Raw genomic sequence first — 17,235 nt, 5'->3', positions numbered from 1 at the left:
AGGAGTAAGAAAGGATTTTTCAAAATTCAACCCTTAAGGGAGTGAAAAAGGGGTTGAAAGTTTTTTAAAGATAGAAGCATGAAATTTTGTTTTTAGTCTAACAATTAGAGATAAAGAAACATGTGCTTTAACGTTTTCTAAAATTCCACCCCTGAAGGAGTGAAGTGGGGGTTCAAAGTTTGTATGAATTAACCCCTTGCCGCAGAACGCCAGGTATACCCGGTGCTGCAGCACGGGAGGGTTATGAAGCGAGCTCAGAAACTGAGCTCGCATCATACCTGCACGGTCCCAGCTGCTATCAGCAGCCAGGACCTGTGGCTAATGCCGGACATCGCCGTTCCTGCAGATGTCTGGCATTAACTCTTTAGACGCGGCGATCAAAGTTGAAAGAATTCGTGTTGTTTGGATGTCCGTAGACTTTACCTAAAGCGGCCTCATTACTATAGGATTGTAAAGGTAAGAGAGGTAAGTTCAGTAATTAGAGAGGTAAGTTCAGTAATATCTGTACCCTTGTTCATGATATTTAGAGATTCTCTGGTGTCTGGTATTGTGCCAAGGGACTGGCGCAAGGCGAATGTGGTACCAATCTTCAAGAAGGGCTCTAGGTCTTCGCCAGGCAATTATAGACCGGTAAGTCTAACGTGCATTGTGGGTAAATTGTTTGAAGGACTTATAAGGGATTACATACAGGAATACATAGGGGATAATAGTATTATAAGTGATAGCCAGCATGGGTTTACTAAGAATAGAAGTTGTCAAACCAATCTAATTTGCTTTTATGAAGAGGTGAGTAGAAGCCTTGACAGAGGAATGGCTGTGGATATAGTGTTTCTGGATTTTGCCAAAGCGTTTGATACTGTCCCTCACAGACGTCTGACAGGTAAGTTAAGGTCCTTGGGCTTGGAAACTTTAGTTTGTAACTGGATTGAACACTGGCTCATGGATTGTACCCAGAGAGTGGTGGTCAATGATTCGTACTCTGATTGGTCCCCGGTAATTAGTGGTGTACCCCAAGGTTCAGTACTGGGCCCGCTGCTGTTTAATTTATTTATCAATGATATAGAGGATGGTATGAACAGCTCTGTTTCTATCTTTGCAGATGACACCAAGCTTTGTAGCACGGTACAGTCTATAGAGGATGTGCATAAGTTACAAGATGACTTGGATAGACTAAGTGTCTGGGCATCCACTTGGCAAATGAGGTTCAATGTGGATAAATGTAAAGTTATGCATCTGGGTACTAATAACCTGCATGCGTCGTGTGTCTTAGGGGGGATTAAACTGGCAGAGTCACTGGTAGAGAAGGATCTGGGTGTACTTGTAGATCACAGACTACAGAATAGCATGCAATGTCAGGCTGCTGCTTCCAAAGCCCGAAGGATATTGTCATGTATAAAAAGAGGCATGGACTCGAGGGACAGGGACATAATACTCCCCCTTTATAAAGCATTGGTACGGCCTCACCTGGAATATGCTGTTCAGTTTTGGTCGCCTGTTCATAAAAGGGACACTGCGGAGTTGGAAAGGGTGCAGAGACGCGCGACTAAACTAATATGGGGCATGGAACATCTTAGCTATGAGGAGCGATTAAAGGAGTTACAATTGTTTAGTCTTGAGAAGAGACATTTAAGGGGGGATATGATAAACGTATATAAGTATATAAATGGCCCATACAAAAATATGGAGAAAAACTGTTCCAGGTTAAACCCCCCCAAAGGACGAGGGGGCACTCCCTCCGTCTGGAGAAGAAAAGGTTTAGTCTAAAGGGGCGACACGCCTTCTTTACCGTGAGGACTGTGAATTTGTGGAACGGTCTACCTCAGGAACTGGTCACAGCAGGAACAATTAACAGCTTTAAAACAGGGTTAGATACATTCCTGGAACAAAATAACATTAATGCTTATACAGAATTATAAAACTACATCCCTTTCCCTTATCCCCTTACACCCTTCCCTTCAATCCCCTGGTTGGACTTGATGGACGTATGTCTTTTTTCAACCGTACTAACTGTGTAACTATGTAACTATGTAAAAAGTAGATCTATGTTACCCCAAATTTAACGCAAGTGAAGCAGCGGGAAAAAGCTAGTGATTTATATGGGAGTACAAGAGATGCCAAAGAGCAGTACTATTTGGTGCTCCCATAGAAGCGAATGGAGCCCGTGCCGTCTCAAAGCCGATGCCCTGTTCTGGATATCAGATACTTATCCACTGTCCTGTTTTCTAGTGTCTATTAGTTTGCTTGGGGAAGTTGCTATGCAACGGTCTCACAACTGATCTAATCCTCTGAAGCAGCTCATCATAGCTGCTCAGCTCAGGTCTACTTTAGACTGATTGGTTAGGCTAACTTGAAGGATCCTTGCCGAATTGTGCGGATTATAGAGTATACTCTTTTTTTCCACAGCATTCCTTGCATGTTTTATGTAACTTGTTCGCAGATTTTCAGCTAGTTCTTAGCCTATCCTGGTTTAGTCTGTGTGCCTATATTGCAGTTGCTGCATTTCAATAAGTTACCTATTGCCTGTTTGTTATCCTGCTCAGTTTATTTTTCAAAGAAGTAGCTCAAACTCAAAAACGTATTCCTTAAAGGGGTACTCCGGTAGGAAAACCATTTTGTTACTGATCAATTGGTGTCAAAAAATGTAACAGATTTGCAAATTACTTCTATTTAAATTATGCACCAGTGTAATGTACTGCATATATATATGCATGTAATACAATGATTGGTAAGATGTCACTGCTACACGTTTGAGAACGCGTCACCCCTTTTCACTGTGCTCGCCTCCCAGCCCCTCTGTGTGCTCGTACACACGGCGACGCGCCTCTATGTGTTCAGACATGTGATTATATCACACGGCCATCACATGACGTGCCACGCTGCGGCCCGGCCGCTGGAAGTAGTGCGGGGAGTGTGCGCCAATATGTGTGCCAAGTGAGATGCGCTACAGTGATTGAGAAACTTTGTCTGTGATTGGTCCCATAGGCTTATAAAAACCCATAACTATCTGGATGCCGTCACCCCTGGATGAAGGTAAGCAGACCGAAAAACGTGTAGGGGTGGCGGCATCCTGGGACGTATAGTACTTCTATTGTGGTATGTATCCATCTTGATTATTGTTCATTGCTGTGAAGTCTTCACCTTAAACTTACTGTTATATTGCACTTGCATTTTTACATCTGCTCCTTGTCTCTTTGATAAGACTTGAGCTTGTAGTAGTTCTATTTATCCAGCAGTCACAAACACCATCTCTCTCGGTGCTAGCATGTTCTGCACTTTATTTATGCCCTGATACATATATGTCCCAGGTATGCTGTCTTGCTTAATAAAGATTCATTTATCGGGGTATACCATGCACCGGCCTAAAACACGCACCCTCATTTTACCAAGGATATTTATGTAAAAAAAGTTTTTTACCCAAATATCCTTGGTAAAATGACGGTGAGTGTGTGTGCGTGTGTATACCCCGATACACTGTTTCTGACCCCGATACACCCCCAGGCAAGGCAGGGGGAGAGGGGCCGTCGCTGCCCGCTTCTCTCCCTCTGCCTTTCCTGGGGTCTAGAGCCCTGCGCCACCGCTTCTCTCCCCCTGGCTATCTGCGCCGCTGCCCGTTCTCTCCCCCTGACTATCGGTGCCGCCGCCCCATTGCCGCCGCCGATAGCCAGGGGGAGAGAAGCGGCACCAGCAATGGGGCAGCGGCACCAGTAGCCAGGGGGAGAGAAGGGGCAGCGGCACCCATTGCCGGCGCCGCTGCCCCATTGCCTCCCCCATCCCCAGTTGTATAATTACCTGTTGCCGGGGTCGGGTCCGCGCTGCTTCAGTCCTCCGGTGTGCGTCCCATGCGTCGTTGCTGTGCACTGCACGGCGCGGCGCAATGACGAGTGACGTCTTTGCGTCTCGCAGCGCAAAGCAACGACGCAGAGGACTCACACCGGAGGCCTGAAGCAGCGCGGACCCGACCCCAGCAACAGGTAATTATACAACTGGGGATGGGGGAGGCAACGGGGCAGCGGCGCCGGCAATGGGTGCCGCTGCCCCTTCTCTCCCCCTGTCTGTCGGCGCAGCTGCCCCATTGCCGGCGCCGCTTCTCTCCCCCTGGCTATCAGCGCCGGCAATGGGGCGCTGGCACCGATAGTCAGGGGGAGAGAACAGGCAGCGGCACCGATAGCCAGGGGGAGAGAAGGGCCGGCAGCAGGGCTCTAGACCCCAGGACAGGCAGGGGCAGCGAAGCCGGCAGCGGTAAGCGCCCGTTTTAAATCATTGAACTGCAGCGGCTTATCGGTGTATAACACGCAGGTAGACTTTAGGCAAAAAATTTTAGCCTAAAAAGTACGGTAATTCACAATATTTTGAGTAGCTCTGTTTCTTTGTTTATTTAATTCCACAGGTAATATATAATGACGATCATAGGGCCTCACAATTGAAAGGATTGAAGAGATTTTTAAAAATTTTAATGAAAGATTTTGATAAGATTCACAAGTTTAATGTCCCGGGTGCCCGAAGCATTTACTTTCAACTAATACTGTATTACCACAAAAACCCAATATAACAAGGAGTCACAAGGCAGCACAATAACAGAGCCTAGTGGTTTTAGCAGCCCGATGAGACCATAGGGCCTCATAATTGAGAAGATTAAAGATATTTTGTAAAATTTAAATTGAAGATTTTATATAGATTTAAAATTTTAAAGTTTTATTTAATGTGGCAACAGCATGAGGAGACAATATGGTGGCGCAATGACACAGCCTGGAGGTGGCAGGAGCATGAGGAGACCATAATGTGGCGGAATGACACAGCCTGGAGGTGGCAATAGCCTGACGAGACCATAAGACCTCACAATTGAAAAGATTAAAGATATTTTGCAAAATTTAAAAAGAAGATTTTATATAGATTAAAATTTTAAAAATGGAATTGATTGTGCCAACAGCATGAGGAGACCATGTGGTGGCACAATGACACAGCCTGGAGGTGGCAGCAACATGAGGAGATCATATGGCAGCACAATGACAGAGCCTGGAGGTGGAAGCATCAGCATGAGGAGATCGTATGGCGGCACAATGAGAGAGCCTGAAGGTGGCAGCATCAGCATGAGGAGACCATATGGCAGCACAATGAGAGCGCCTGAAGGTGGCAGCATCAGCATGAGGAGACCATATGGCGGCACAATGACAGAGCCTGGAGGTGGCAGCAGCAGCATGAGGGCCATGCCAACTGACGGTTGAGTCTGAGGAACCCACCGACTGTTGACTGGGGGTGTCAGATGTCACTTGGGATGAAGTGGATGACCGAGTGAACCAATCAATCACGGCTGCTGGGTTTCTGGTCGAGACACGACTGCTAGCTGACATGAGGAGCTCAGACCTCTCGCTGCGACTCCTGCTGCCACACTCCCCTACTCTGCTGCGACCTCTGCCTGCGCCTGATGAATTTAGTCCTCTGCCACTCCTCTGTGCACATCCTGGCACTTCTCTACCTGACATACTTATACACCAGCTGAGTGCGTATATGTTACACTTATGAGAGTAGGACAATGCGCTCCACTATGCTTAAACTGTATTAGACTACAGAAACAAGGGTGTAGCTTTTGCTGGCCTTTCACAGTAACTAGGCCCAAATTAGTTTTTCAGGGGGAAAAAAAACTACACCACGTAGAAGTACGTGCAGTTTAAACTTATGAGAGGAGTACCATGCACTCCACCACAAACTGTATAAGGCTACAGAAACAAGGGTGTAGCTTTGACTGGCCTTTCACAGTAACTAGGCCCAAATTAGTTTTTTAGGGAAAAAAAAAGCCTACACCATGTAGGTTTACATACAGTTTAAACTTATGAGAGGAGGATCATGCGCTCCACTACAAACTGTATAAGGCTACAGAAACAAGGGTGTAGCTTTGGCTCACCTTTTTACAGTAACTAGGCCAAAGTTATTTTTCAGGATGAAAAAAAAAACTACACCACATAGGTGTACGTACAGTTTACAACTATGAGAGCTGGACAATCAGCTCAGCTTAATACTGAATAAGGCTACAGAAACAAGGGTGTTGCTTTGGCTAGCCTTTCACAGTAAGTAGGCCGAAATGATTTTTTCAGGAAAAAAAATAACGCACACCGCGTAGGTGTATGTACAGTTTACAACTATGAGAGCTGGACAATACGCTCTGCTTAAAACTGTATAAGGCTACAGAAACAAGGGTCTAGCTTTGGCTGGCCTTTCACAGTAACTAGGGCAAAATTAGTTTTTCAGGAAAAAAAAACGTACACCACCTATGTACGCACAGGGTACACTTATGAGAGGACACTAAGCTCCGCGGCGCAACCTCTATTAGGCACTGTGACTATAGCTTTTCGTGCTCACCCTAACTGGCCCCTGTTAGCTTTACAGTTGTTGTACAACCAACTGCAGCAGTACAGAATCGCTGTGTAGTAGAGCCCAGTACAGTATTATTAGGCACTAATAGCAAGTGACAATGGCTTTTAGTGCTCTGCCTAACTGGCCCCTTTAAGCTTTAGAGTTGCTGTACACCCCACTGCAGCAGTGAAGTCGCTGTGTATTACACCCAAAAGTGTACTTTCTCTCTCTCTGTCAGTTCTTTTATGCAGTGATTTAGGCTTGTGGTAAATCGCTGCTGTCAAACTGTTTTTCTGTGCAACTAACACAATGCTCTATCTTTCCCTGCAATGAAATAAAACGCTGAAGTGACTGGTCGCAAGATGGCTGCCGATTATATAGGGCTGTGACATCACATGGGTGGCTGGTTGCTGATAGCCTGCATGCTGCATGTGATTCAGGGTCATCCCGCCTACCTGCCTTGCCATCTTCCTAGAGTTTCTTGCCCCATGTCCTCACATGTGGATCCACCATTTTAGATGCCCTGGAGCCTGGACCGCACTAAATGGAGTTTAATGAAGCGATTCGTGCGATTGAATCACAGCGATAGTCAAATTCATTGCAAAGCAAATTTTTTCCTGAAATTCCTAACGAATTTGGATTCGTCAGATTCGATTCGCTCATTCCTACTGGAAGACTTTGAAAATGTCTTCATAAAGAGGTTTTGATGTGCTCTGATATGGTACACCAGAAACATAAAGTGTTACAAAGACATATCAAAAGGTTTTATCGGATAGGGACTCAGTGCTAAGGAGAATGAGTGGGGATAAGTGATTGCGGTAGCACTTTAATCCCAGGTTCTCAATATTACCTCACAAATAATATTACCTCACAAACAGTATAATTTATGGTAAAATAAAACGGGCTTTACTAACGGCAATTGGTCCTGCAAATAACAAGTCCTTGTAACAAGGCTCTGTAGATTAAAAAAAAAAGTTAGGGCTTTTAGAAGGAGAGGAGGAAATATCTAAATTTCCCGGGTTGTTAATAGGTTAATGTAGTGTCATGCTTCTCTCTTTATCTTTTTATATGGTTATAGGATATGATTTTTAGTGCAGTTTATAATACGAATATATAAAAAACAGAATGACAGTATACATGACTCTCAGACAGCAGAGAAATACTTCTTTACAGCACTGCCATACATGGACTGGAGAAACTTGGAGTAAAGCAACAGAATAAGGAAAGGGGCATTTACATTTATCATGTTGGACACTACTTACTACTAACTGTTTTACACAGGGAAACATTATGGTGCATTATGACTGTTAAAGGGGTTGTCCAGCAAGACAAAATGTACTGTAAAAGGATACCGTTTTTTCCCAGAATTCATCTTTTGGGGTTGAAGTGATAAGTTTGCACTCATTATTCTCTCTACGACTTCATCCAGGAGAGAGTCATCCTGTAGCAATAAATACAGGGAAAAAAACTGAACTAAATGATCAGCCAAATAAAATTTTCAGTCATTTCAGACATGTCAACATACCGTAGATAAACCTTTTAGGAGGTCAGTTCCAGCTGGACTCTGCTTCTCTTTTCTACAAAGAAGCAGAACAATGGTAATTTTTTGTAAACACAAAGAAAGGCGAATGTTCGGGAACCAGGAATAAAGTTCATTTTCCAGGATGTTCTTTTTTTCTGACAACAATAAGTAAATATTTGGCACAACAAAATGAATTCCACTTGAATAATTTTTCTGCTGTGAGTGGAATGTCAGCATAAATTATATTAAGATGATTAATAAATACAACATTAAAGGGGCTGTCCAGAAAAAAAAAATTTCCCCAATTTTCAATATTGGCTGGAATTGTGAAAAAAAGAAAAAGCTGCACTATTCTGGCAGCATCCACTCCCCACTGCTTACTACTTCCTGGTCTCTTCTTTATCAGTGTCTGTAACAGGTAACCGCCGAGGAAGTAAAGAGCAGGAGTAAGTCACTAGGAAGTAAAGAGCAGAAGCATAGTGGTGGTGGGAGTGGGCAGTTTTTAGTCTTAAGTAGGTGGGAGCGGGCAGTCACAGAACATACAGTGAGTCCCGCAAAATCCTGCGCAGTCCGCAAACCTCTGAAATGCCACAGGTGGCTGATGAAATTGTACAAGGGGGTGATGAAATGGCACAGGTGGCTGATGAAATTGTACAAGGGGGTGATGAAATGGCATGGAAGGGATAATAAAATCTCACGGGGGTAATGATATTGCACAGGGGGTGGTAGCTTTAAAAGCTGTGACAATGCTATGAATGAAAACCAGATAACGCTATATGTCTGCACCCCCCAGCGCTTCTATATACATATACCCCTGCAGTGCTATGAATAAAAAGTACTTCTATTAGCAGCGCATAGTGCCAGCAGACGTCTGCTGGCACTATGCGCTGCCAATAGAAATACTTTTCATTCATAGTGCTGTAGGGGTATATGTATATAGAAGCGCTGGGGGGTGCAGACATATAGCGTTATCTGCCCCCACAGAGCTTCTATATACATATGCTGACGCTGTGCTAAGAATGAAAAGTATTTCTATCAGCAGCATCGGGCAGCCGGCTGCTGCTAAAATGCTTTTCATTCATAGCGCAGCAGTGACATACAGGGTGGGCCATTTATATAGATACACTTTAATAAAATGGGAATGGTTGGTGATATTAACTTCCTGTTTGTGGCACATTAGTATATGTGAGGGGGGAAACTTTTCAAGATGGGTGGTGACCATGGCAGCCATTTTGAAGTCGCCCATTTTGAATCCAACTTTGTTTTTCAATAGGAAGAGGGTCATGTGACACATCAAACTTATTGGGATTTCACAAGAAAAACAATGATGTGCTTGGTTTTAACATAACTTTATTCTTTAATGAGTTATTTACAAGTTTCTGACCACTTATAAAATGTGTTCAATGTGCTGCCCATTGTGTTGGATTGTCAATGCAACCCTCTTCTCCCACTCTTCACACACTGATCGCAACACTGCAGGAGAAATGCTAGCACAGGCTTCCAGTATCCGTAGTTTCAGGTGCTGCACATCTCGTATCTTCACAGCGTAGACAATTGCCTTCAGATGACCCCAAAGATAAAAGTCTAATGGGGTCAGATCGGGAGACCTTGGGGGCCATTCAACTGGCCCACGATGACCAATCCACTTTCCAGGAAACTGTTCATCTAGGAATGCTCGAACCTGAAACCCATAATGTGGTGGTGCACCATCTTGCTGGAAAAACTCAGGGAATGTGCCAGCTTCAGTGCATAAAGAGGGAAGCACATCATCATGTAGGCCACTGGATATGCGAAATTGCGACATGATGATGTGTTTCCCTCTTTATGCACTGAAGCTGGCACGTTCCCTGAGTTTTTCCAGCAAGATGGTGCACCACCACATTATGGGTGTCAGGTCCGAGCAGTCCTAGTTGAACAGTTTCCTGGAAAGTGGATTGGTCATCGTGGGCCAGTTGAATGGCCCCCAAGGTCTCCTGATCTGACCCCCTTAGACTTTTATCTTTGGGGTCATCTGAAGGCAATTGTCTATGCTGTGAAGATACGAGATGTGAGGCACCTGAAACTACGGATACTGGAAGCCTGTGCTAGCATTTCTCCTGCGGTGTTGCTATCAGTGTGTGAAGAGTGGGAGAAGAGGGTTGCATTGACAATCCAACACAATGGGCAGCACATTGAACACATTTTATAAGTGGTCAGAAACTTGTAAATAACTAATGAAAGAATAAAGTTACATTAAAACCAAGCACATCATTGTTTTTCTTGAGAAATTCCCAATAAGTTTCATGTGTCACATGACCCTCTTCCTTTTGAAAAAACAAAAGTTGGATTCAAAATGTCTGACTTCAGAATGGCCGCCATGGTCACCACCCATCTTGAAAAGTTTCCCCCCTCACATATACTAATAAGCCACAAACAGGAAGTTAATATCACCAACCATTCCCATTTTATTAAGGTGTATCCATTTAAATGGCCCACCCTGTGTATATATATATATATATATATATATATGCTGCAAGGGTACGTATACATGCGCCGGCGGGGGATGCATTATACTTGCAGCGGCGGGGGATACATTATACTTGTGACGGCGGGGATACATTATACTTGTGCTGGCAGGGGATACATTATACTTGCACCGGCGGGGGATACATTATACTTGTGACGGCGGGGATACATTATACTTGTGCTGGCGGGGGATACATTATACTTGCACCGGCGGGGGATACATTATACTTGTGATGGCGGGGATACATTATACTTGCGCCGGTGGGGGATACATTATACTTGCGCCGGTGGGGGTACATTATAATTGCGCCGGCAGGGGATACATTATACTTGCGCCGGCGGGGGGGGGGTTATATTTATTAATGCGCTGCAGGGGGCATATTATAAATGAGCTGGGGGGCTAGATATATAGCCTATGTGTCTGTACCCCCAGCAGCGCTATATATCTTGCCCCCATGGCGCTTTTAATATACATAAGGCCCCCACTGCTACTCCCAATGTTAATTTTTAAATCTCCCACTAAGAGCCCTGAATTGCCCCTTGGTACTGACCATTCAGGGCTCCTCGCGAGGGATTAAAAATTGAAAGTTAAAACACACTGATACATCGCAGGGTTGCGGAGCTTGCTGCCTGCTCCCCTGCCTAACAGCTTCTGATCGCATCGGGTCTCAGAAGTGAAACCCGGTGCGATCAATCCCTCAGCCCCTGTTCTACAACCCCCATCATGGAACAGACTCTGTTCCATGATGGGGGTAGTAGTACAAACACTAATGTAGTCTCCCCAGCTGTCTGCAGACTCTCGCAGCCAGGGAATTACTACTCCCATCATGGAAACAAGTCTGTTCCATGATGGAAGTAGTAGTAGTCCCGGCTGTGGGAGTCTGTAGGCAGAGGTGGCCATACATGAGGGATGCTATAACGGGTCTTAACGGATGAATATTTATTCATCTGTTAGCACCCGTTATTTCATCCATTTTTATACATCCGCTTTCACACAGAAAATGGATGTTTAATAACGGATGAATGCTCATAGTGTGAAAGCAGCCTTATTCCCTATCCTTCGGATAGGGGATACGTTTTTTTTACATGTTACTTGTCGTGTAAGAAAACAGTTCCGCTCAGGGTTCTAATTTGCGCAACCAACTATTCACTAAAACTAAGTCAAGGTCTAGACCAGCTTATTAAAAAGGGTTACAGCAGGCTCCAGCTGCCAGACCACCACCAATCTGGCTCTTAAGTTGCTTCTGACTGACACCTGGCTGTCATTTTATGAATGTGTTATTTTTGTACACTATAGCTACATTATTTTTTTTGTTTGCCGTATGGCAGCATTTTTTTATGCACTGAATGTTGGCATTAGTTATATATAATATCTACATTCACTGTATAGTTACAATTCCTCACTTAATATTTAAGGAACTCCTATGTTCATCAAGTGCATATGCACTTTTTTTTTTATATGTGTGCACATACCACATGTACCAGGGGTGGGAAAAACATAAAAAAAATTAATTAAAAAAGATGGGTTAATGGGTTTTGGTGGTCACATGTAAAGCTATGAGGAGGAGGAGGCACCTGTCTCCTTCCCTTATTGAATTAGCTTGAAAACTGGCCATAGAGTGGGGGCAGGTGGTGTGAAAACACCAGACACCCCCTGTTTGTACAATCATCGCTTCTGCTCAAATTGGTAAACCAGCTGTTGTTCTAACAATCAGTTTACAGGTACCGTCGAGAACCAGCTGGATCCCACCATTGACAAATGCATAACCACATCCATGAAGTCCCCCTTTTTTTTTTTTTTTTAACAAAATCCTGAGTAGTGTGCTATTTTGATTTGAAATCTGTAAGAGCAAGAACATACTTGGCCATTGCCTAGTCCTGAGGGTCCTACTGGTCTCTGTAGTCATCTATAACCACTTCAGGTTAAATAAAGATATTAAAAGGGAAAATAACAGCAGACTCACCCGCACTAACGTGAATATACAGGTAGATAGTACGATTGATGCTGATTTAAACGTTTCCTATCGGGTGAAAATTGGTGCAGCCGTTCGAGAGAGATCCATTTTCTTGCTAATATGGTAATTTTCTCTTATGGACACTGGAGGCGGCTGCTGTACGTGCAATGCTTTCTCCGCCCACTCTGGCCAATAACCCTGCCCCCTTCTGTCAATAACTCTGCTGCTTTCAAAAATATTAATCTCCTCTTGCTCAGCATGTCCATTAAGGGGCGGAGTTATTGCCAGAAGTGGGCGTGGTTATGGGCCGGAGTGAGTGGGAGAAACTTTGCACATACAGCAGCTGCCTCCCAGTGCATTTAAGTAAAAAACATATTATCAACAAGATGAATATCTCTGGAAAGTCTACACTGATTTTCACCCAGTAGGAAGTGTTAGAAACAGAGTCACCTGCACTACATATATATTCAAGTTAGTGTGACCCTGCTGTCAGTTCCCCTTTAAGTATCTGAAGTGGTTATAGATGACTACAGAGACCAGAAAGACACTAATTTTACTTGAAACTATCAAACAGTCATGTCTGTGTGCTATGTTCTGTCTGTAATGCACAGTGGTATCATCTGCACTTTTTTTGCTTTAAAAACAGGTTTTAGATGCAACAGTATGGGAAACGGGTGAGTGTGCCCTTACTTCAGTGTTTCCCAAACAGTGTGCCACCAGCTGTTAAAAAACTACAACTCCCAGCATGCCGGAAGTTGCAGTTTTGCAACAGCTGGAGGTATGCTGGCTAAGAAACACTTCCTTACTCTCAAGATATTTATAACCCTTGTGGCAATATAAAAAATTATAAATAAAGTCGTCATCCGTAAAACATTTTAACTACAGCTCCTTTATAGGAGAAGGAGCAGCGCCGATTCACAATGCCGGGAGCTGCACAGAGATCGCGGGGGGGGGGGGGGGGGTCCCAACGGCGGATCCCCTGCGATCACACATCTTATCCTCTATCTTTTGGATAGGAGGTAAGATGTCTAAGGCCGGAATACCCCTTTAAGACTTCCAAAGACAGATATACAGCTAATTTTTAGTATTCTACACAGTGAAGCCAAGAGGTTCTCTTGTACTCTAGAAGGAAATAATAAAATCTCATTAACCACATTGTGAACCCCCTTTCTTTCATCACAAGGATCCGTGTATTTATTTTGGGCAGTTCCTTACATCTGATAAAGCACATTCAAACACCATTTGACATAAATGAATGACTTCATAAAAGCGAGCAGAAACTAAAAAATGTGGCATGTGAACGCCAACAAGATTTATAACCTGAGCCCTTGTTTAAATTAATGAGCATCCTTCTGGTATTTTATTAAATGTGTTGAACAGAGCCTAATGGGCCGTGGCATGATGCCAGCGCTTAACAGACTCCAGCAAGTAATGCTTGTAAGCCAGGCCTATCTTCTCATCTGATTTCCTCTGCGCAGAATATATAATGGATTTTCTAAAGCTATTTTAGCTACAAACATGACAACGTCAACCATTCCATAGCCTTTAGATGTAGGCTTTATTACAGATTACACTGACTGATGATGCCCGCTCACTTCTTACTGACCTAGGGATCTATCTTTCAACCCCTATCTAACTGTGAACTTTTACACTCATCTATTGCTCCTTTTTTACTCCTTTGTAGCCATCAACACTCAATGACATCTGGATTTTATTGTGACTAATCTGAACCTGCAAAAAAGGCTGCAACAGGACAGTCTATCAGACTGTAGAGCTGTATGTGATGCTTGATATAAAACTATACAGCGTATTAAAGATATAGCAAAATAAATAAATAAAATGGTATAAATGGCCGCTGTCCTAGCAACATGTCAAACGTTCTAATCACGGGGGTTTGAGTGTTTAGACCTCCGCTGCCAGGAGAATAAGCCAGAAGAACTTTGCTCTCAGAGCGCTTTCTCCAGGGTCTGTATTACGTGATCGAGACAAGTTGGCCATGTAAGTCTATGAGCATGTCTCAATCGCGTGACACAGACAGAGAGAGGAGAGCGTGGCAGCACAGACCTTTCCTGGCTCGTTCTTCTAATCGGTAGAGGTCTGAACACTAAGACATCCTAGTGAAGTGGCGTCACAGAAAATGAATATGTAAATTGAGTGGGCAAAGCCTTGCCCCCTGTGCTCGATTCTCTGAATTTAGCAGAGGATCTTCTGGGGGACATATCTCAGGACCCACTGTTCACCCACACTATAACCCAGTGGGTGAACAGGATGACAGTTTTCCCTTAAAAAGGAAAGTGGGAAAAAAATATTTTCAACTGGCTCCAGAAAGTTATACAAATTTGTAATCTAAACCTCTCCAGTACTTATCAGCTGCTATATACTACATATAAACTACAGATGAATTTGAGTAGTTATTTCCTGTCTGACAACAGAGCTCTTTGCTGACACCTCTGTCCGTGTCAGGAACTGTCCAGAGCATGAAAGGACAGTTCCTGACACAGACAGAGGTGTCAGCAGAGAGCACTGTTGTCAGCCTGGAAAGAAACAGCAGCTGATAAGTACTGGAAGGCTTCAGATTTTAAATGGAAGTAATTTACAAATATGTTTATCTATCTGCCACTAGTTGATTTGAAAACATTTGTTTCCCACTTGGTTTCTACCGGAGTTCCCCTTAAAAGAAGCAATCTGATTGGTTGCTATGGGCAATTGGTCAACTTTTTCTCCATACAGATTTTTGTAAATCTTCTTTGATGTCCTGAAGTCATGTAATTTTTTGATCATGTAATTCAAGGATTTTATTTCAAGACAGGATGGCTTCAAATTATACATTATATCTCTCTTCACTGAACTCAGCAGCAAGTATTCAGTATCATATACATAGAAAAAACTTAAGTGTAGCCAAACATGCTAGCTAGAGTACAGTAACCAATCAGCATGTAGGTAACATAACATAAGACAGTGTAACTGAAACTCCACCTCTTTCTTTGCTGTTCAGCAGCCGAGATAAGTTATATTGCTCATTGGCTTATTGTGATTGTTGATGTTTTGTGATATATTTCATATATATTTTCCTTATTTCCTATTCCCTTTCTTATCTGTTCATATATATTACCCCTTTTCTCTGTATATATTTTCTCCGGCGCGTGCTGTTCATGTAATCCTCCTGCCCCTGCTTCAGCTACTGCTGACGCACTGTTTATTCTCTTATCGCGAGATCTCAGCTTCCTTCAGCCCCATTCGCGCTGTAGCTTCTCCTTCTTCTCGCAGGCACAGTTGTTTTTTATGCATCTCGCGAGATATTATTTCAGTTGGTACTCAACTGAAATATTTTCCCCGCCGCTCTCACTCCTTTCAGCGCTTCATTGACACGGTCACGTACTGCATCTCTCTCCCGTCCTGTCAGCCTTATATTATTATATTGTCTAACTCCTTTTGCCCTATCTGCTCTGAATCCATTCTATATATCTATTTTATACACAGTACAGACCAAAAGTTTGGACACACCTTCTCATTCAGAGTTTTCTTTAATTTCATGACTATGAAAATTGTAGATTCACACTGAAGTCATCAAAACTATGAATGAACACATGCCTACTCTACTCTATGCCTTTCCCCCCTTTTCTCTGATATCGAGAGTTCTTCCCCAAGTTTCCATTCAGAAGTCAACCATTGTCCTGATCACCCCCTTTTGGCCATCTCAACCATTTGTTTCCTCAAATACTAGGCATGTTGTTAGATCTTCTGAGGTTAATTCCATCGTCCCCTTCTCTTCTTCCCTCCGGGAACCCACATCCTCTAGTTCTATCCAACCAACTTCCTCTGGTTGCTTGGCTGATTTCAGGCATTCTTTCTTTAACCCAGAAATTTCTAGCATCCTTAATGAAGCCTGGGCTCCAGGTACCAGATCTGCTTACAGATCAGCCTGGAAACTTTGGCTTCATTGGTGCTCACAACGGGGTTTGGATCCCGTACACACATCTATTGTCCATATCTTGAATATCTCATCTTCACCTTTTGATTATGGTAAAGCCTACAGAACTTTAAATTTATATCGTTCTGCAATTTTTTTTATCACTCTCCTATTAATTCCATCCCAGTGGGGAAACATCCTTTAGTTTGTAAACTCCTTAAAGGAATTGGTCTTCAACGTCCTCTTTGTCCCAAATATTTATCAACATGGGATGTTAATACTCTTCTTTCTTTATTCTCTTCATGGGAAGACAATGACCGTTTATCTTTAAAACATCTATCCCTAAAACTTAAAGCTCTCTTATGCTTTATTTCCCTCAAACGTGTATCTGATGTTAGCGCCTTGGATATTTCTCATAGACAATATACTCCTCAAGGAGTTGTTTTTTCTATCCATAGACGTACAAAGACTAATATTCACCAAATATTTTATCCTTGTTTTATCCATCAACCTAAACTTTATGTAGTCAGATGCCTTAAATCTTATGAATTAAAGACTTCTTCTCTTTGTCATTCTTCTTTTTTCTCAACTCATTATCTTCTTTTGTAAACCTCATCTACCTCTTTCTTCTTCCACTCTAGCTAGATGGATCAGAACTTCCATGTCGTTAGCTGTTATCGATATTTCCACTTTTGGTGCTCACTCCACTAGGAGCACAGTTTTAACTAAATTAGTACAATCAGGCAGTTTCAACTAATTTAGTACAATCGGGAGGTTCTCTTTCTGATATTCTTAAAGCTGCCAATTGGTCGTCTGAATCGACTTTTAAAACCTTTTATTTCCGTCCCGAATCTCATGTCTCTATATCTCTATAATAGTTTGATTGTTTGATGATTCTTATTTAGACTTACATATTATGTATAATATATATATATATATATATATATATATATATATCTTGTATGATTTTACATATCTAGCTTTAAAGGGGTACT

General features: G+C 42.9%; 1 protein-coding gene across 1 annotated transcript in view; it reads right to left on the bottom strand.

The window, feature by feature from the left end:
- Positions 1 to 17,235, bottom strand: part of LOC130301888 (uncharacterized) — a 99,404-nt gene that overhangs the window by 60,317 nt on the left and 21,852 nt on the right. Inside the window, exons 7-8 of the mRNA XM_056551641.1 lie at positions 7,874 to 7,925; positions 7,701 to 7,789 (exon numbers count right to left, since the gene is read on the bottom strand). Coding sequence (XP_056407616.1) covers positions 7,701 to 7,789; positions 7,874 to 7,925 — 141 coding nt within the window. The remainder of the gene's footprint in view (positions 1 to 7,700; positions 7,790 to 7,873; positions 7,926 to 17,235) is intronic.

This window comes from Hyla sarda, chromosome 1 (assembly GCF_029499605.1).
Source record: "Hyla sarda isolate aHylSar1 chromosome 1, aHylSar1.hap1, whole genome shotgun sequence".
NCBI lineage: Eukaryota > Metazoa > Chordata > Amphibia > Anura > Hylidae > Hyla > Hyla sarda.
Note: the sequence above shows the minus strand (reverse complement) of the source record. Positions and strands in the feature narration are given on the sequence as shown.